This window comes from Styela clava, chromosome 3 (assembly GCF_964204865.1).
Source record: "Styela clava chromosome 3, kaStyClav1.hap1.2, whole genome shotgun sequence".
In the NCBI taxonomy this organism is placed as follows: Eukaryota; Metazoa; Chordata; class Ascidiacea; order Stolidobranchia; family Styelidae; genus Styela; species Styela clava.
Window position 1 is genome coordinate 10,478,987 of NC_135252.1, and position 17,490 is coordinate 10,496,476.

At 33.6% G+C, this 17,490-nt stretch overlaps 2 protein-coding genes across 2 annotated transcripts; both read left to right on the forward strand.

Annotated features, from left to right (window-relative positions):
- The first annotated feature begins 1,921 nt into the window (after positions 1–1,921).
- LOC120342885 (cGMP-dependent protein kinase 2-like) lies at positions 1,922–9,543 on the forward strand. Its single transcript, XM_039411923.2, has 10 exons — positions 1,922–2,106; positions 2,256–2,421; positions 2,917–3,063; positions 3,394–3,523; positions 3,819–3,933; positions 4,259–4,403; positions 7,753–7,888; positions 8,414–8,539; positions 8,619–8,758; positions 9,179–9,543. The coding sequence occupies exons 1-10, from the start codon at positions 1,964–1,966 to the stop codon at positions 9,356–9,358; spliced, it is 1,428 nt and encodes a 475-aa protein (XP_039267857.1). The 5' UTR covers positions 1,922–1,963; the 3' UTR covers positions 9,359–9,543.
- An 868-nt stretch (positions 9,544–10,411) lies between these two features.
- LOC120343074 (uncharacterized) lies at positions 10,412–15,610 on the forward strand. Its single transcript, XM_039412154.2, has 5 exons — positions 10,412–11,560; positions 11,703–11,858; positions 12,374–12,541; positions 13,480–13,681; positions 14,366–15,610. Exons 1-5 carry the CDS (start codon positions 10,697–10,699, stop codon positions 14,857–14,859), a joined length of 1,884 nt encoding a protein of 627 aa, XP_039268088.2. The 5' UTR covers positions 10,412–10,696; the 3' UTR covers positions 14,860–15,610.
- Positions 15,611–17,490: the final 1,880 nt, after the last annotated feature.

Sequence of the window (17,490 nt, forward strand, 5' to 3'; positions counted from 1 at the left end):
ATTATAAAAGTGAAAGTGTCTATATTGCGGGTAGAATTATTTGTTTTTCTTGTAGTTTTACTCTGGCATGAAAATGAAATTTTTGTGCAATAGAAATAGGCCACCGCGGAAAAAAGATTGAAAACCACTGGTCTAGACTCCGGAGTTCTCTGGTCCCTTATATTTTGTCTCATGATTGCCCACTAACGACTACTAAAGTTCCATTAATTGCAACGCCAAATTGTATAAGTTGGATGCGTTATAGATTTTCCAGTCCATTTCGGTTAGCTTTAAATGTCAGGATTTTATTTTGCTCGCTGCTACCGTCGAACTTGAATAACAAAAGAATTTCGTTGAATATAATGTTGATTGTAGTCCGCGCCATTGTTTGTTGGAAAATGCGAGGTAAATAAATATTTTCTTTTCTGTGTTGACATCGATTCATATTAGGGAGGGAGAAGAATTTCGTTTTGTTTGTATTGAGCTTCTTTATTTACTCAATGACAATAGCAGATGATGGATAGCGAATACATTCCAAAACTTAAAATTCCTAAATAACCATTGGTTTCTCATTTACCACAAATGAAAGGGATTATGAATATATATAAATATTTGTTTTTTGTGATTCTGCTCTTTGATCATTTCGGCCGGGGCGTCGAATTTAAGCACTTATTGTATATTACAATTATTATGATCAAGAACGAATAAAATAGTCAGAACGAAAAAAAACTTAGCATTTGATAGATTGCGTAGACGAAAATTTCGTCTTGTACTAGCTACTGGCAGAAGGCGTTGGCGCTCTCAGTTTAATTTGTAAACAAAAACCAAATACCGTTGACGATTCAACGATGTGATGTAATTTATGTGAATAAATGTATCCAGTATTAATTTGAGGCTATAAATTCATAAATTGTGTTTGAAGAGAATATTTACAGCCAGTAACAACACAATGTATATATATATATTTGTAATCTAGTTGATATTTGCACAATGTAAATCTGCGTTTCGTGGACGTTGAATTTAGATAACGGCATATTAAAATTTATATTTTTCCGTTAGGTGAAGAGCTTAACAGAGAATATGACAGAGCTTAATAGAATAAATTACACAATATTTTACTCAACGCAAGACTATATGAATAAGCTCATGCAGAGGGAAGAATACATCAGAGAGTTCTGAAGAATTGAAATATTTTTCGTTAGATTAGTTTCTCAATTCCGTATTTAGACATTTGGTGAAGTGATTGGGCTAGTAACAGATCAAAAATTAACCTAAAATCAACAATCTTGTCTATAGTCGATATGTTAACCATAAAGTTCAAAACATCGCCCCTGAACGTCGCATTGTCCAGTGATTTATACCAAGCGGCATAGCACAACCTCAATGGATATCAGACATTCGAATCTTAGTCGATTGTGTATACCTTTCGCTTCTTACCAACTGTAAATTTACTTAATATTATTCGAAAACAAGTGTGGTATTTAGTGCACGTCAAAAACCATTGGCGACAGGCTTTAAAAACCGTCCGCTAAAAAAGTAGTTGATGCATATCGAATCTTCATATATTCCATAGATATAAAGTAGTGCTTCTAAACTACGCTTACGTGAGTTTCTCTATATAGACTTTGGAACTATTTATGTGCTGTTCTATTTTCTATTTCGACTTTTTATAAATTCATTTTCATAATCAATTCCCACGAAATACCAATAATGTTTGTTAGCTCTCGTATCACTTTGATGCTATCTCATTCAAGTATTATTGTGGGAGCGCCACATACGAATCTGAAGTAGAAATAGATAAAGCCCCAGCAGTTCAATACACTATATCCAGTATTTCAGTATTCCAGTATTTCAAATTCCTGTCACTGTTACTGTTACGTCATAATTGTAATTAAATTTTGATTTTTTGACTAAATTCACTTTTTCGAAAGATAATGCGGTATATTTTTTGTTTCAGCTATAGCCTGGATATATATATGTATTAATGGCATTACTTGCAGGGAAGCGAAATGGGAAAATCTCATTCAAAAATCTTGTAAGATCAATTATCAGAGCCAGTCGATGGAAGATATCAATAGTTGGCGCAAAAGATGGAACAAGTTCTGAAGATTTGGCCAACAAAACATGGTTTGAACTTTATATGGTATACTTTACGGCAGTTCTGCTTTATTTGCTAAAGCAAGCAAAATATAATTTGGATGACTATTACGTTTCTAGTTTTCTTTCATCAAAAGAAGGCTTTATAAAAAAATTCATATTCGCCTTTTTCGTTCAAGGTACGAAGACAAAGACACATTGCATTTTAACGTGAACGCTTTCAAAGCAGGAAATTCTAGTAACGCTGGATTATCAAAAAGAGCAAAATTTATTCTGATGAAAAATGCGTGGGAAAGAACAGAAGAAGAACTCGAACTCATTCATACAGTCGTCGACCAAATGAAGGTTAGTCAAATTTAGTTTGATTTATGGCGTTGTAAGGTTTTAATGTTTCAAACGTCAAAAACAGGTTTATATTTCAAATTTGGGTGCTCCCGAAGTATTCGTACCAAGATGGCGCACAACCTGAACATAGTATGTGTACCAGCTTAGGGTTTTCAGGTTGTGCGTCATCTGTATAATTTGAATTATTAATTCTCGATGATTGCCAGATGTTTCCCTCTTTTCGCTTTTTGCAATGCTTTCCACACACGATATATGAGTAAAATGGTTTCCTTAGCATTAAGGTTCGAAGTTAAAGTTACTTTATAGACATAATCAGACCTGATGAATTGAAAAGTTTTATGTTCAATATCTACTTTCATCTTGACCAAAGTTCTAATGTATTAAAAAGCAATTGCAGAGGAATAAGTAAACAAATTTTTCCACATTTGATTGGTACTAAGAAATAAAAATGTTCGTTGCTTTCTCATAGAACTAGTTTGTATTTTCTTCTTTCAGTGTTTTGAAAAATATCCTCCTATGGTACGGCGAGAGCTTACACGCGTGATGCATTTTGAAACATTTGAAGACGGCCGCGTGATGCTGCAAGAGGGTCATCAAGGATTTTCGATGTATTTTATTGTTGCTGGAAGTGTCATTGTTCAGGTAGTACCAAGCTTTTCTGAGCTTTTCTGGGACGAGTTTGATTTGAGAACAGGCCAGGTTTGAAATTTTGCTTAAATTGGCAACAAGAATGACCTTATCAATGGTCTTTTATTAGAGAAAATCAAATAGGCTGAAAATACATCGTAATCCGTTTCATTGTTTGGGTTATTCCATTATTCAGTAAATGAATAATTTTGGGGTTTAGGCTTGTATTTTCAAGTCGAGTTGAGTTTCTTAAGCCACTTCTATTTTGGTGTACATTTGCCACGGTTTCTATTCTTAAATTTTACAAAATTCTTCCAAATCGGAAATTCTAATAAAAAAATTAAGGTGAGCCAAGAAGATGGTCGAACACACGAAAAGAGGACGCAGACGGTTGGTGAAATTTCAGCAGGATCTTCATTTGGAGAATTGGCTCTGATTCAAGATTGCACCAGAACAGCAACTATTGTATGTAAAGGTGAATATATTTTTAATATGGGCATGCCATCAAGCATTTTAAACATCCTCGCTAACACTGAATAATGCTTGTGGAATTGCAATTTTGAATGTTACATTGGAGAGAACACGGTCATTACTGAAGTGGATCATCACCTTACATAGTTCACATACCATCTGGGTGGTAGCAGCTAAATTCATAGCCATGCATCTGGGTTTTAAATAAGTAACGTAAATATAGGTTTTTGAATCTTACCAACGAATATTCAAAAAAAAAAACTGTAATCGTACTTGTAATGTGTAATCCTTTCATTCAGGAACGTCTCAGTTTCTGAGAGTTGATAAACCTGATTTCGACATGGTTTTAAGACGAAGTTACGAGAAGGAATGGGATGACCGCCTGCAAGTTCTATTATCAATTCCATTCTTCAAGTAAATAAATTACTGTTAACTTTCTATTCTAATATCCCATAAATAATTTTACCAGAAAAAAGTTGTATCTTGTATCCGAATTCTAACCCTTGGACAATTGAGGATTTTCAACAAATTTCCACTCAGTAACTTCACTAATTTGCAATATTAGCACATTTACAGCCTACATTGATTCTTATTTTCATTTGCTCAAAATAAATAATAAAATGTGGTTATCGTGTCCTAGATTTTCCTAGCAATCGCCACGTCTCATCCACCCTTTTAAGTTTTATAAAAATGTTTTTCTCGATAAATCTCGAATTAAGTAAAACAAATTATTTACCAGGCAATGGAACGATTTCGATATGAGAAATTTGAACTTGAACTGTAGAATTGAAGAATTTTCGTCAGGTTCTGTTATTGTTGGAAATACGAGTGAAGTTTCAGAAAACGTATACTTCGTCGTGTTTGGAGTTTGCAAATTGATCAGAGTTAGTATATGATTCATTATATCATAAGTTAACGATATAGTTTTCAATCTGTTGTGAAACAAAATTTGGCCGTAGCATAAGCTCTCTTACGTCTGAATGCATGCTTATTACTAGCGTCGATTGCGGTAAATGTATAAAATAAGCAATTATTGATATCGGTCGAAATAGTATAAAAACATGATATATGTATATATGATTCAAACACTAATGCATTTGTAATGGGCATGAAATATTTCATAAATGATTTCGATTGAGTCTGTTGTAAAAGCAGTTAATCTAATAATAAATGTAGCGCACTTACCAATTTATTTCTAGCAACTGCCTTTATGATCTCGTGAAGATAAAATACCTCGCCATTGGGTTTTTCCAGAAATTATCTTCCGCATCTCTATATTTAAAACCAGTTATGCTTTATGGCTTCGGGACTCTAATGCGGTTCTTGAAACTCAATATATTTTGATATAATACCAACCTACTGCTAAAAATTAAAATACAAGCTACTTCCACAATTGCTCTTCAATGTTTATTATGAAACTAGGTTTTGAGCGGAATAACGGGATAAGGTTTTACATTCTTTGCTTTTCTTAGCTTACTGAACTCATAAACCTATTATTTTGTATATTCTTATAATATGACGTTGTAAACATCTCTACCTGATAAAAATAGCATGAAGGAATATTTAGTAATGAATAGAACAATTTTCATGTTTATTATTTTGTACATTACTTTTTGTGTCAATTTCGTGATGTACATATAAATTGTTGCTGACTGTAAAGCAGCGGACTGTAAAGTACATTCATTCGAGATATAATTGTAAATCCTAGGTAAATTAAATGATAACTTCTTCACAGTATCTTGCTGTTAACGAACGGTAATGAAACTTTGTTTTACTTAATCCTCCATATACATTCTTTTCCAACCAAAATTTCATGATCCAGCAATTTTTTTGGTAATAACAAGTAATTGGACGAGTCAAAAAGGGTTCGCAATCGATATAATCAGCAGCATTTTAGCAGAAAGTAATATATGTTTGGTTAAGTTTTTATTTTGACCAGTCTCATAGAACCAGTTAACGGTTTCAACTTTTGATTTATTACCACGCGATTTGCTTAAAAAAGAAATCTTATATCTACCGCATGCTAGATAAGTGGAAACTAAATTGAGTGGCGCGGTTTTTCGATTTCAAAATAAACGATATAAAGAATTATAGGACAATTTTTCTCTCGTTTTCACGATAGCTTTAAAATTGGCGCCAAAGTTAAATCAAATTCATTATTGGTAAAAATGACCTCGTCGCGATCATGCGGTTTTGTAAACATCAAATTTATTTTATTCAAAACTTTACTTTTTCGGAGGTAAAAAATTGGTTAAACACTAAACTGTATAGTAAGGATTGGTATAAGTAATTAGCAAATTAAAACAATGGCAAGAGGCAAATATATAACGGACGTAATCTCACTCAGAGTATTTGTGTGTCTGCCATTATAATTCACTACATATAGTTTCTTTGTATCTTTTGTACAAATCCTCGGCTAATAATGGAAACTTGTGAGATTTGAGAAAAACACCCCCACCACGTTAAAATAAGAATTAGTAATTATCCAGTTAGGGTTAAAATTGATACGAAAATTTTAATTTCATTTCGAACCATAACGGGAAAATTACTAATTTCCTTATTCTGAGCGTTGAGGGGGGTGGGTGGGTCTACAAAAGATCCATTTCTTAGGTCTATGTAACAAAATAATATTCATGTCTCGAACTCTAGTATCTGCTATCCTTTGCAGATATTTACAATTATACCGTATACATATGCAATTGGCAGATTACAGCACCAAAATCTGCTTTAAATCAATCTTGCCTGTAGACTTCTTTTTTAATAGGACAAACTTTTGAAGCATGGAGTTCAAATGGAGCATAGATTTTATATCAATTCTAACTTTCGGACACACATAAACTATTATATTTTTCGCTTAAAGTGACGGCGCTGATATCGCTAATAAATACTTACTTGAAACAGCTTCGTGATCCGTATATGTAAATCAAAATTGCTTCTATCGTCATAATGAGCATCATATATTTCATCTTAATGTATATTTGGTCAAGATTTTATTTTCATCAATCTGATAGAAAATTGCTTAATGTTGTTAGATCTTTATTTAGTACGACAAAATTTTCCCCAAAACTATATCTATTGCATAGTCAATAATTGGGAACCAAATTTAGTGTCACGGTTTTTCTATTTCAAAATAAACTCTAAACTGAATTTTGGGACGAAATATCTCTCGTTTTAAAATTGGCGCCAACGTGAAATCAAGTTCAAAATTGGTTAAAGCGAAAAGTTATTTTTGTACGCTTTTACCAAAACATGGTAGTCGAATTGAACATTAGCTAAGCTTATCGCTATACGATAACAATCTAACTGTGTCTCAAGTTAATCCTAAACTTAGTAAATCGCGAGTGATAATCAAATAAAATCGGTCATGTTTTATGTTGCGGTGACAAAATGACAACAAATTTTAACACGAGATACTGTGACGTCAAACTAGCGAGATCGGGTAGGTTGATAATGTAGTTGTTTCGGGGACTATAAAAAATTATGAATACCAGCAGAATGATGCTATAATATGTTTATTTTTGGAAAAAAGTTCACCACGTGTTTACAAATTTAACGCAATATTATCGTGGTAACCATCTCGAGATGCCTTAATTATCTCAAGATATATCATTATTTTAAAGAAATTAATTAAAAATTGTCATACTTGAATTAATCATATTCCGAAAAGATATTCTGATGACCATCCGCGGTGGGTAAAAATACGATGTATGATTTAGAATTTAGATATTAACGTATTACAGCCTTATTAACTTTTTAATGAGTCACGTATTTTCGTGTATAAGAAAACGATCATAACACCTATGCATGCATTCAAATATTCACTATATAATAATAATAGGCATCGTCGTCACTTTCATATATAATACGTCCTGTGACTCTGACGAATATTTGCTTCCTGTTGCCTGTTAAAAGAATTTTACCTATATTCAATAGAAAGCACTTACAGGCTATAACTCTGCTTTCATTGTTTCCTTATTCGGAGCTTTACCATCGTAAAAGTAGTACATTGTGATAAAATTATTGATTTCCTGTACAATATATTCAATATAAACTCAACTTGAAACTGCATCAGTATTTGAATAAACACTGATATGATTAAATGTAAAAAGTATTAACTTTTTCCAAAATGACACATTGCTAATCAAAATTTCAAATTGATTAGGGATCATACGTACACGAAGTATTTAGGGTAAGCAAAAAATTGAATCTAAAATATATAACTTAATTTTACAGCAAGTCAAAGTACTTCTAACATTTCACGATGGTAAAACTATCATCACATTACCAAACAAATCTTCCAGACTCAGCAGCAATAATACCAAAGCAAGCTATGAAACCACGAAAATACAAACTAGATTCTTAGAAATAGGTAAGTATGAGAAAATAATATAAAATGTACACTGTACTGTTATACATATCACTACTTGCTATTGCCAATCGGATTTTAAAAACAATTTGTCATAATTTATATGAAGTCTGCAAATAAAAATTGCTACTGCTCTTCTACTAATCTGCTACTACCTCTTTTTACTAACTGAAATCACTTATTAGACACGTATGCCCGAGAGGAATAAACTTGCCTAAAAAATACGGAATGCTTTACTTTTCAGAACATGAAGTATTCATATGCGTTTCGTTTGGTCAGCCTTTTTTTTGACTTGAATTATAGACATTATTTGCTTATTGGAAGCGTCAGTGCTAAGCCATATCCGAAGGGTATCGAATTTTGTGACGTAACAATAGCAGTTCAATATAATAAAGAATCTCTAAAATCTTTCATAAATTATAAAAAAAAAATGAATAAGCCAACATAATATACCCTTTCTTATTATATATAGCTATAAATAAATTTTGTGCATTGATTACTTTACAAGTGTGCCATTTCTACCTACAGGTCTCATTGAACATGGCGATTATTTTGGTGTTGGAGAAAACATGTCTGGTGCTTATGTAATTGCATCAGGAAGAGTTGAATGCCTTGTGATTCCAAGGCATGTTATTTTATCTCTGGAACGCCTAGGTAAATGAATTAAAAAATCACCAATGTATTTGAATTGACCTCATTGTTTTACAAGCTGTTATATATTCTATATTTAAAGATACTACGAGTGAGAAAGTAATTAGAAAAGTAGGAGCAGTGAAAGAAATGCTCAAACACACTAAGTCAAGAATGCTGTCTGAAGAAGAAGCTTATGACAAATGGATGGTAAACTTAGGATGGAAAAATTACAAGAAAAAGGTGGGTGATAGTTCAAATCAAAATTGCATTTTTTCAATTTTGGATCTCAACTCGCTAGATACTTTACCGTTGAATAATTTAACTGGAAATATATGTATGCTTGAAATGTTGTGCATCAACATCAAATATATTGCAAAAAGTTTTCAAAATATAAAAGTCAGATGCAAATAGCAATCAATCGAACATGCAAACAAAATCAGTACTATGTTTTGATGGCTTTTATAAGTTACTAAAATAATAAATGTACCTATACATTTTCACAAATTTATTGAATAATTCTTTTGATGTCTATCACAGCCTTCTTCTGACGACAGAGACCACGACGCGAATGCAGAACATACTTGTTCTAACGTTCAATTTATCAATAGCTATCGCCCATACACGTAATCGGCTAACAATGTTATTTTTCTGTATTTATAGATTGCCTCTGAAATATTGTCTTTGCGTGGAATTGAGTATAAGCGACAAACAGGAAAGCCATCGGGACTTCCGAAATTGCAAGAAAGAAAGAAAATCGAGCCAAACCTTCATCATAAGAGAAATATCGTCTTGAATACACAAAAAAAGAAAATGGCTTCAAGCCTTGACGAATTACGGTAGTTCAATACAGCACGAAGTTTACTTAAAGAATTCTTTGTTTTATGTGGTAGTTATTGTATATATTTATATATACGCCAGTGTTCCATCCCTTTTCCTATGTTTTGAATGTAATATTAATAAAAGTTAATATTTTGCTTTAAATGGTGTAGTTTGTGACACCATGCAGATGAAGTCATCGTAATTGCTCATATCTCGAGTGATTTTGAAAAGTGTACTAAGATGTATTATAAATTTTAAACAAGCGTTTGGTTCGGGATTGGTCAAAACGTTGTCACAAGTCTTCACTGGAAAACAGAACGATTACTAATAACAAACTTACAAGCAGTCTAGAAATCGGGGTTACATGAGTATTATTCTCATGGAGTAACATTCCAAAAAAAAAATTAGTGCAACATAGCAAAAATTGAGTGACAAAACTCGTATATATCATAAAGAATTGTTTATAAGCGAAAATTTGAATTGAAATAGGCTGAAACTACGCTGGAATTTGGATTGCCCCAAAGCCCCTCCTGGGATAACGAAGATAAAATGTTATGTAATACGCCTGGCATATATTTCATTAATTGAAACATTCTTTTTGAAATATAAAAATGGGTGTCGTAACTATAAGATCCGTTTGTTTTTTGTTTGTAATGCCGTCAACTATGTTGGCTTCTATTCTGCAGAATTTCAAGTGGGACTTTATAAATTTTACTATATGCTAAATCTAACGAGGCGCTATATTGAAGGTGTCATACCAATGTTCTAGTGACTGAGCTTTTTTATCAATCCAAAGAGTTTCTAAGTATACGATAAACGCCCGCTTATGTAAATATATGTTTCGAAGAATGGATGAGGTTATGTTATCTCTCGTGAAATCGACAAATCTTTTTGACTAACAAGACAATCTCTCTCTTATGCTTCGATAATCGTTGAAAATACTAACAACGAAAGATTGCCTCAGGGTAATCTATCGCTTTGACGTCATAGCGGCTGCAACGTCATGACAAAAGATAATAAAATATCCAAAGAAGTGCTATTTTTAGACGCGGCGGAATCTATTTTGAGCGTCCAGCCAAATTTAGATCGCGTTGAATCTAATTTTGTTCACCTCATATCACGTGTCGATCAACATCAATGTCATTTGCCATGTTTTTATTATGAAAATGCGATTATAAAATGTAAAATGTTGTCTTCTCTCGACCTTAGTAAGAAGTATATAAAAGTCCCACTCTTGTTGAAACGGGCTTTATTTGCGACAACCCCTTGCGATATTGGTATCTGTATTCTTTCTAAAGTTGAAGTACATATGTGTATGCTTCTATATTTGAATCAAGGAGTGAAACTTCTCTGGATAGAATGTTATCAAGTTTGGAAGCATCGAGCAACAATATTTCGTCGATTCCCATGAACTATACTGGGTCTATGAGTGCACTACTTTTCGATGACTCGATGGAGAAAATGGACGTCGACAAAACGTCCTCAGATGTAACGAGGTATCTAGAAGAATACATTGAGTCCAGTTTTAATTTTGCAGAAACGACTTCTTCCTTTTCAGCAAGCCCCTGTTCAGATCACACTTCTGTATCAAGAACGTCGTCAGATGAAGGTAGTTCAAATAAAATGACGCCAAGTTATACAGTATCAACATGTTCGGATGTTTTTTCGCCAACTGATTCTAAAGACTGTAATTTCCAGCTGAACAACATGATTAACACTAGTACAGATGAGTTCCCGTATGAGGACGTTCTCTCATTAGAAAATGCGCTCGAGGAAGCCGTTGGAGATTCGTTGGAAAATGTTGGTAGCGTGAAAAGTGAATCGAACATGATTCAAAATTTATCGTCTCATACATCAATAAGCGGGCAAAATTTTACGATGCCACAACCACCTAACTCAAACCCGCCTATAAGTAATGCGTTTCCAAAAGTATCTCACCGAGTAGTAATCAGTCCGACTACAACATTAGTTCTGTCCGATGACGTTATGCGTAAGAAACATCGCCCTCTTTCAACTAACAGCAAATCGACCTCTAAAATAGTGACATCAACCAGCAATCAACTACATCCTTCCATGGTGCAAAACAGGCCAATTTCATCGAGTTCTGGAAAAATCTCACCCGTAGCAATCAATGTAGGAAGTAACGATCATGCAATAACTTCACTTCATTCGATGACGGCAAGCAACCAGAGCCCTCAGTCTGTGGAAACTTCTGACCATTTGGTAAGATGAATACATATAAGATATTGTGATCTTCCACCAACCAGTGTTGAACTTAATTAGATAGAGTAGTGAGTGTCAATTTTGTTTAGATCTGAACACGTTCAGGCAACAATAACATCTATTCAAACATACCATATTGCAGTTAGCAGAACAAGACGATCAGCAGAATGACGAGAATGTTGAGTGGTCTACCCCAAGGAAAAGCATCCAAGCAATACAAAAGAATCCACTTCCACCTGAAGGTTATAAGATAACAAGATATCCATTGAAAAGTCAGACGGATAATAGAGAAGAAAACGTATGTTCAGCAATATTTCACCTTCGATATAATAAAGCTTGTATTATTGAAAAATCCATCCAAATATAATCAATGGTGATCTATTATTGTACTATTATGAGATAATTATTTTAAATCTTGACAAATTGCATTTGATTCGATTAGGTATATAAGGTTTGTGTTACCAAATAGTACTTGGAAGTATTAATATGATTATATTTATTTAGACCTGAGTACGAATTATATAACAGTTCTCCCCCTTTCGAAACCGGTTTTATTCGCGACACTACCTTGCTATACTGATATCTGTATAATTAATTACCAATGTTGAATTACATGCTTCTATATTTGATTCAAGAAGTCCCGAAAGAATGTTCTTAAGTTTGGAAGCATCGAGTAGCAATATTCTGTCGATTTCCCTCAACTATAATGGTTGTATGAATGCACTATACTTCTCGAAGTCTTGTCCAAACATTTGAAATTAATTACATCTGCAACATGCTATGGACATTTGTATGAAATAGTATTACATTTAGAAAATACAAGATGAAACGACTGATATCATAAATGAACTACGACATCAGCTTCAAAGGGCCAGGATGGAGGTTGATCATCGTCTGAAAGAAGTTGAAGAATGGAGATTATCTGCTCAACAAATATTTGATGCAGCAAGAAAAATTCGGGCTCAAATGGAATTAGAAAAGGTATTGGAAATTTGTCCCAGCCTTGGCATAACGAATTTTTGCATTTGGTAATTGGCCAAATATAAATTTCTATTTGGAAGCGTTGTTCAAAAAGATTGCTATTGTGAGATTTATATAAATTATCTGTCCACCATTGTAAAAATCACAAGCATTTTTCCCGGCACAAAAACTGATAATTTAGATATGAGGGACGAAAAAAAGCAAACAACAAGTATAATGACAAAAATATTCTTGCAATCATTTTAACGTTTTAAAAATATTTTCTAAATCAATTATGCAAGCATTTGTCCCATAACTCAACATTTTGCAAAGTGCATACAATAAATTGCATTTTATATATTTTAATGTTGCGCAAAAGTATTTACAAATAAAACAAATTAATTTCAAAGTATAAAACTTTGTGTGCAATTTAAATTTTCAAGATATCCGCCATTTTGTTTTTCCCAGTGAAGTCTATAAAAATAGCAACAATCTAAAAATAAAATCAAGTTTAAAATTAGATTAATCCGAAAGGTATCGCAAACTTGATGAACTCTATTGCTTCATCGTAAAAATGGTTGTGAAATACCGCGTGTCGTTAATCATCGAGCTCAGATGTAAAATACCCTGGAGCATATTTTCGTTCGTCGTCACAAAAACTAGAGAATGTTTGAGCAAAACTTTCTGATGACGATTGTTTTTTATGAAAATGTTGACGAAATACAAACTCTTAGCTAAGTTCAAAATTTTAGCGACAAACACAAATTAAAAATGATATACGGTATATGAAACATTATGCGGATGGCGCAGTAAGAAATTCACGAATCTCACCCCGGCGTTTAAATCAATCAAAGCAGGAAAAAGTAATGTATTAATAAGGGGGTGAAATTGGATCAAGATTTCCATACAATGTCACGTTGTAAAAATGTCTAATCTACTTAAATTTACAATTTATGCAGTCTCGAGCTGATCGTGCAGAATCGAAGATTGCCCAACTCACTGCACACTTCAGATCAAAAGCTGCAGCAAAAGCGAGAGCAAAGTCCATCGGATCTGAGAAATCTGGAACATCCGGCAATGTAAATCAATCTTCAAAATCCCCAAATACTGCAGACGCGTCTGGATCAAAAACATCCGGGTCCCCAGATCCGATTATATTAAGTAAGTGTGTCATTGTCTGGACGTGAGAAAGTGAAAAATAATTAAAAGTGGTAATTCTTGTAAGTAACCACACTACCTTGGCCTAACGTTATCTTCTTCCTGGAAGTCGGAATTACTGTTGAGCACAAATCATTGCTTCGTGGTCAATTCACATAACTTATTCAAAACCTAAATGTCAATTGCTACTGGCTTAAAAGGTCCAACCAAACAGATTCTCCATCCATGCCTGTTTGTAGTAACATGGGGCCTTGTATAGTTTAGTACCACATCCACTTCTAGTTGGCCTGGCTCAACAATTTTTGCATATGTCAATCCTTATCGGCGGCGCAGATGCCATTTCGGGCGATGGTAATTATACTTTGGCAATCCCTATGACGTGATGGTGACGTCGTAGTGACGTAATTTTTGGATTTTTGGCATAGTCAGGTGAGGGTTAGGAATACCATATACAAAAATCGTTATGCTACGCCCACTGGAAGTACTTGTGGTACTAAACTATACTAGACCCGTAACACCTTCATTTTCTTTACTTGCTAAAGAGCAATTTTTGATTTGTTCTTTGAATAACCAACATAATTGGAATAATGTGGTGGGCTCAAAACTGGAGCGTAATAATAGGGAACGATATAAATTGCATCAAATATATATATATATATGAACTAAACAACATAACGTGACTTTTAGGTCGAAAAAGACGACGAACAGTTCCCGAACTCGATGATGTTACAAAATCACTAGCTTCTTGGTTGATGTCGCAACCATCAGACACAAAAAAGAAACCGGCCACGTCTGCACATCCCAGATCAGTTTCAGAAAGCGTATTTGGCTTTCAAAAACCAAAAGATGAGTTAGTGTATTCACCACAAATCAACAGCGGTGTGAGGCTAGCCTTGAGGGCAAAGGTGTGTTCTGCAAGAGCGGATACACTGAACACAGCTCAGGATCTTATAAAACAGACAAAACTGCTTTTGGTCGATCTCCCAACAATACCTGAAAGTTCTTCTAGCGCAAGTATCCCGGGATTATTTGAAAGCAGAATAACGATGAGAAATAGGTGGAGTAGTGTTGACAGCGTTCACTCGGCAACGACATGTTCGACAACGCCATCGAGCGGAAGCGCAAGAGTGCCAATGTCTCATTCTTTGTCAGAGTCATCACTACAAATTAAGAAATCATAATACAATAACGATAATGGAGTGATAAAATTATATTTTTCTTTATTTCATTTATATTGAATATTATAAATATTGTTTATTGGTACTATTATTATATTTAATTTTAACTTTCATTACCAATATAATGAAAATGTTTACAAAATGGTGATAACCAATTGAAAAGCATCTGTGGAATGCTTCATATGTCGATAAAAATTCATTTTTTTCTTAATGCAAAAAATAAATTATTTTTATTAAACTCAAATATGTTTATTCCAATAGTGTTCTGCGTAATGTAGTATAATATCTTTAGCTCATCGCCTATTGTTCCAGTGGTTACAGTCAAATTTACCCTCAAATCCACATACTTAATCTTATTTATCTAGACGTTTTCCTGTTTATTACATCTCTATGGTATGTATTCTAACATGTATACGATACCACACTACTAATTGTTGTGGCCACAGATTCTATTTTTCTGTTCTGGAATGTGGTTGCCAATAAATTTCACTTTCATCGTTTTTGTTTGTTAGATCACATGTACTGCATGTCACGTTTTTCTGGTTAGAACTACAGCAAGTTCTGTCATTACATTAAAGCCAATCGCCCAAATATAGATGCCATACATCATGGAATTTCTTTATCCACCGTCAAAGTGGATCAAATTCTCTATTTTGTGCCATGATACATTTCAAAATAAATTGAATGATCTAATTTTTATGTCCCTACTATTGTGTTTTACCCCCTCCATTTGAAATAATGTGCATACCGCAGAGGTCTGTGTTTTAATGTAGTCTTAAAAAAAACGTCCTTGAAGATGATGAGATAAGGTGAGCGGTCCAAAATTAAAAAAAAAAGTATAATAAGAGAGCAATGCTCAAACGTATGGACACAAAAGCCAAAACAAAGTAGTATGGAATCTTTTACAGTGCCGGTAGTCCTCCTCATGAGAAAACTCCAGACTTCGTTCGACAACCATATCGCTGAAATACGATTTCGGAACCGCCACACAGTGCGCAATTTTTAATTTTGATGACGTCACAAAAGTAAAACAAATCCCATAGTACCCATACTACCCACAGAAGTTTTTGAAATACATAAAAAAGAAATAATCTTCTAGCGACAAAAACAATTTTTAATAAACGACTGAAAATTTCGAAGTAATTAGTCCAGTAGTTAAAGAGAAGATTGCGAACAACAACAGGAATGCCAACAACAACATTGTGATAACAAACACATTAACACAACACAGGAATTTCATGATACCATGATCACAAGAGAGTTTTTCAAGACTGTTAGCGTACTACTTATTTCAAATTAGCGCCACTGTTTAGCTTGTAGGCAACGCGAAATAAAAATTTCGAAATACATTTTTACTCAACCCTGTGCGATTGTCGCTGATCGTTTATCAATGTAATTTTATTGTAATTTAATTTATCAATGCAATTGATTTTCCGTTAAAATAGCATCAAAACCCTTTTCTGTAATTCACATTGATTTTCTGATCAGCGTTGTTTTATTGTAATTTATCTTGAAGAGTTGACATGCTAACGAGCAAAGCAAATACCAGCCATCCGTTTTCAGCCGAAGTATAAATTTTTTACAATAAAATTTTTTTGAAATTGTCCGACATCGGAAATACGAAATAATAATTTCATTGTATAATTTGAGACGTTCGGTAAATCTTAAAATGCTGGTAGTTTTTGGGGTTATCACCTCACAAACAAAAAACTATTCGTTGATATTATTCCTGACATGATGAATCGCTCAGGGAACGTGCTGTGATAAATCACATCAAAGCTTTAAATATTTGCAAAAGCTAAATATTTAATGCGTTCGATGTGTTAGCTACAAAAATAACAGCAGAAAATTAAATTTTCTTTCGTGCTTGCATAGTCGAAATTGAATTTATTTAATTTTCGGTCCCCTAACGCAATTTAGGCATGGCTTTTAAACGATTAAATTATTGCATATTTTCCAAGTAAAATATGCATTGTAGTATGTAGTAACTTGAATTATACTGTAAAATAATCATCAATCAGAAACGTTCACTAAAATTCAATACAACTAAAAAGCCGAACATCATTTGATGTAAACTCGATGAAAGATCCGATCAATGTTGTGTTCCATATATGTTATTTCTTATACGGCCCGTAACACAAGTTCAAGCTGAGTATCTGCCGATTCGAAAAATCAAATCAAATATGTGAACCTTTTGTTAGACGTTTCTCAGCCGATGAACAAACAGAACTTAAACATATTCATACTGATACCATAAATAGACATTCAAAGCGATATTTTTATAAGACTAAAATATAGTACTTTTTGATAAATCCGGCTCCGGCCCGCGGAGCAATAGAATCTGGCCGGCGACGCTTCGCTGAATTAGAGTAACAAAGCAGCTGTTTTGACGATTATATTCTTTACGAAACAGAATTTATTGTGAGACACGTGTAGACTTAATTATATTATAACCTAACAAGTATAATATTCACAATCACTCGTTTAATGAGCCTATAATGTAATAATTATGATCAGACAAATGGCAACAATACGAGGAAAAGATGATGCTATGTACAAATGGTTTAACGGCGCAGTAAAGATTCAAATGGTTAATCTTCGCGCGCTGAGAAATAGGTGCCACCCGTTCGGTTT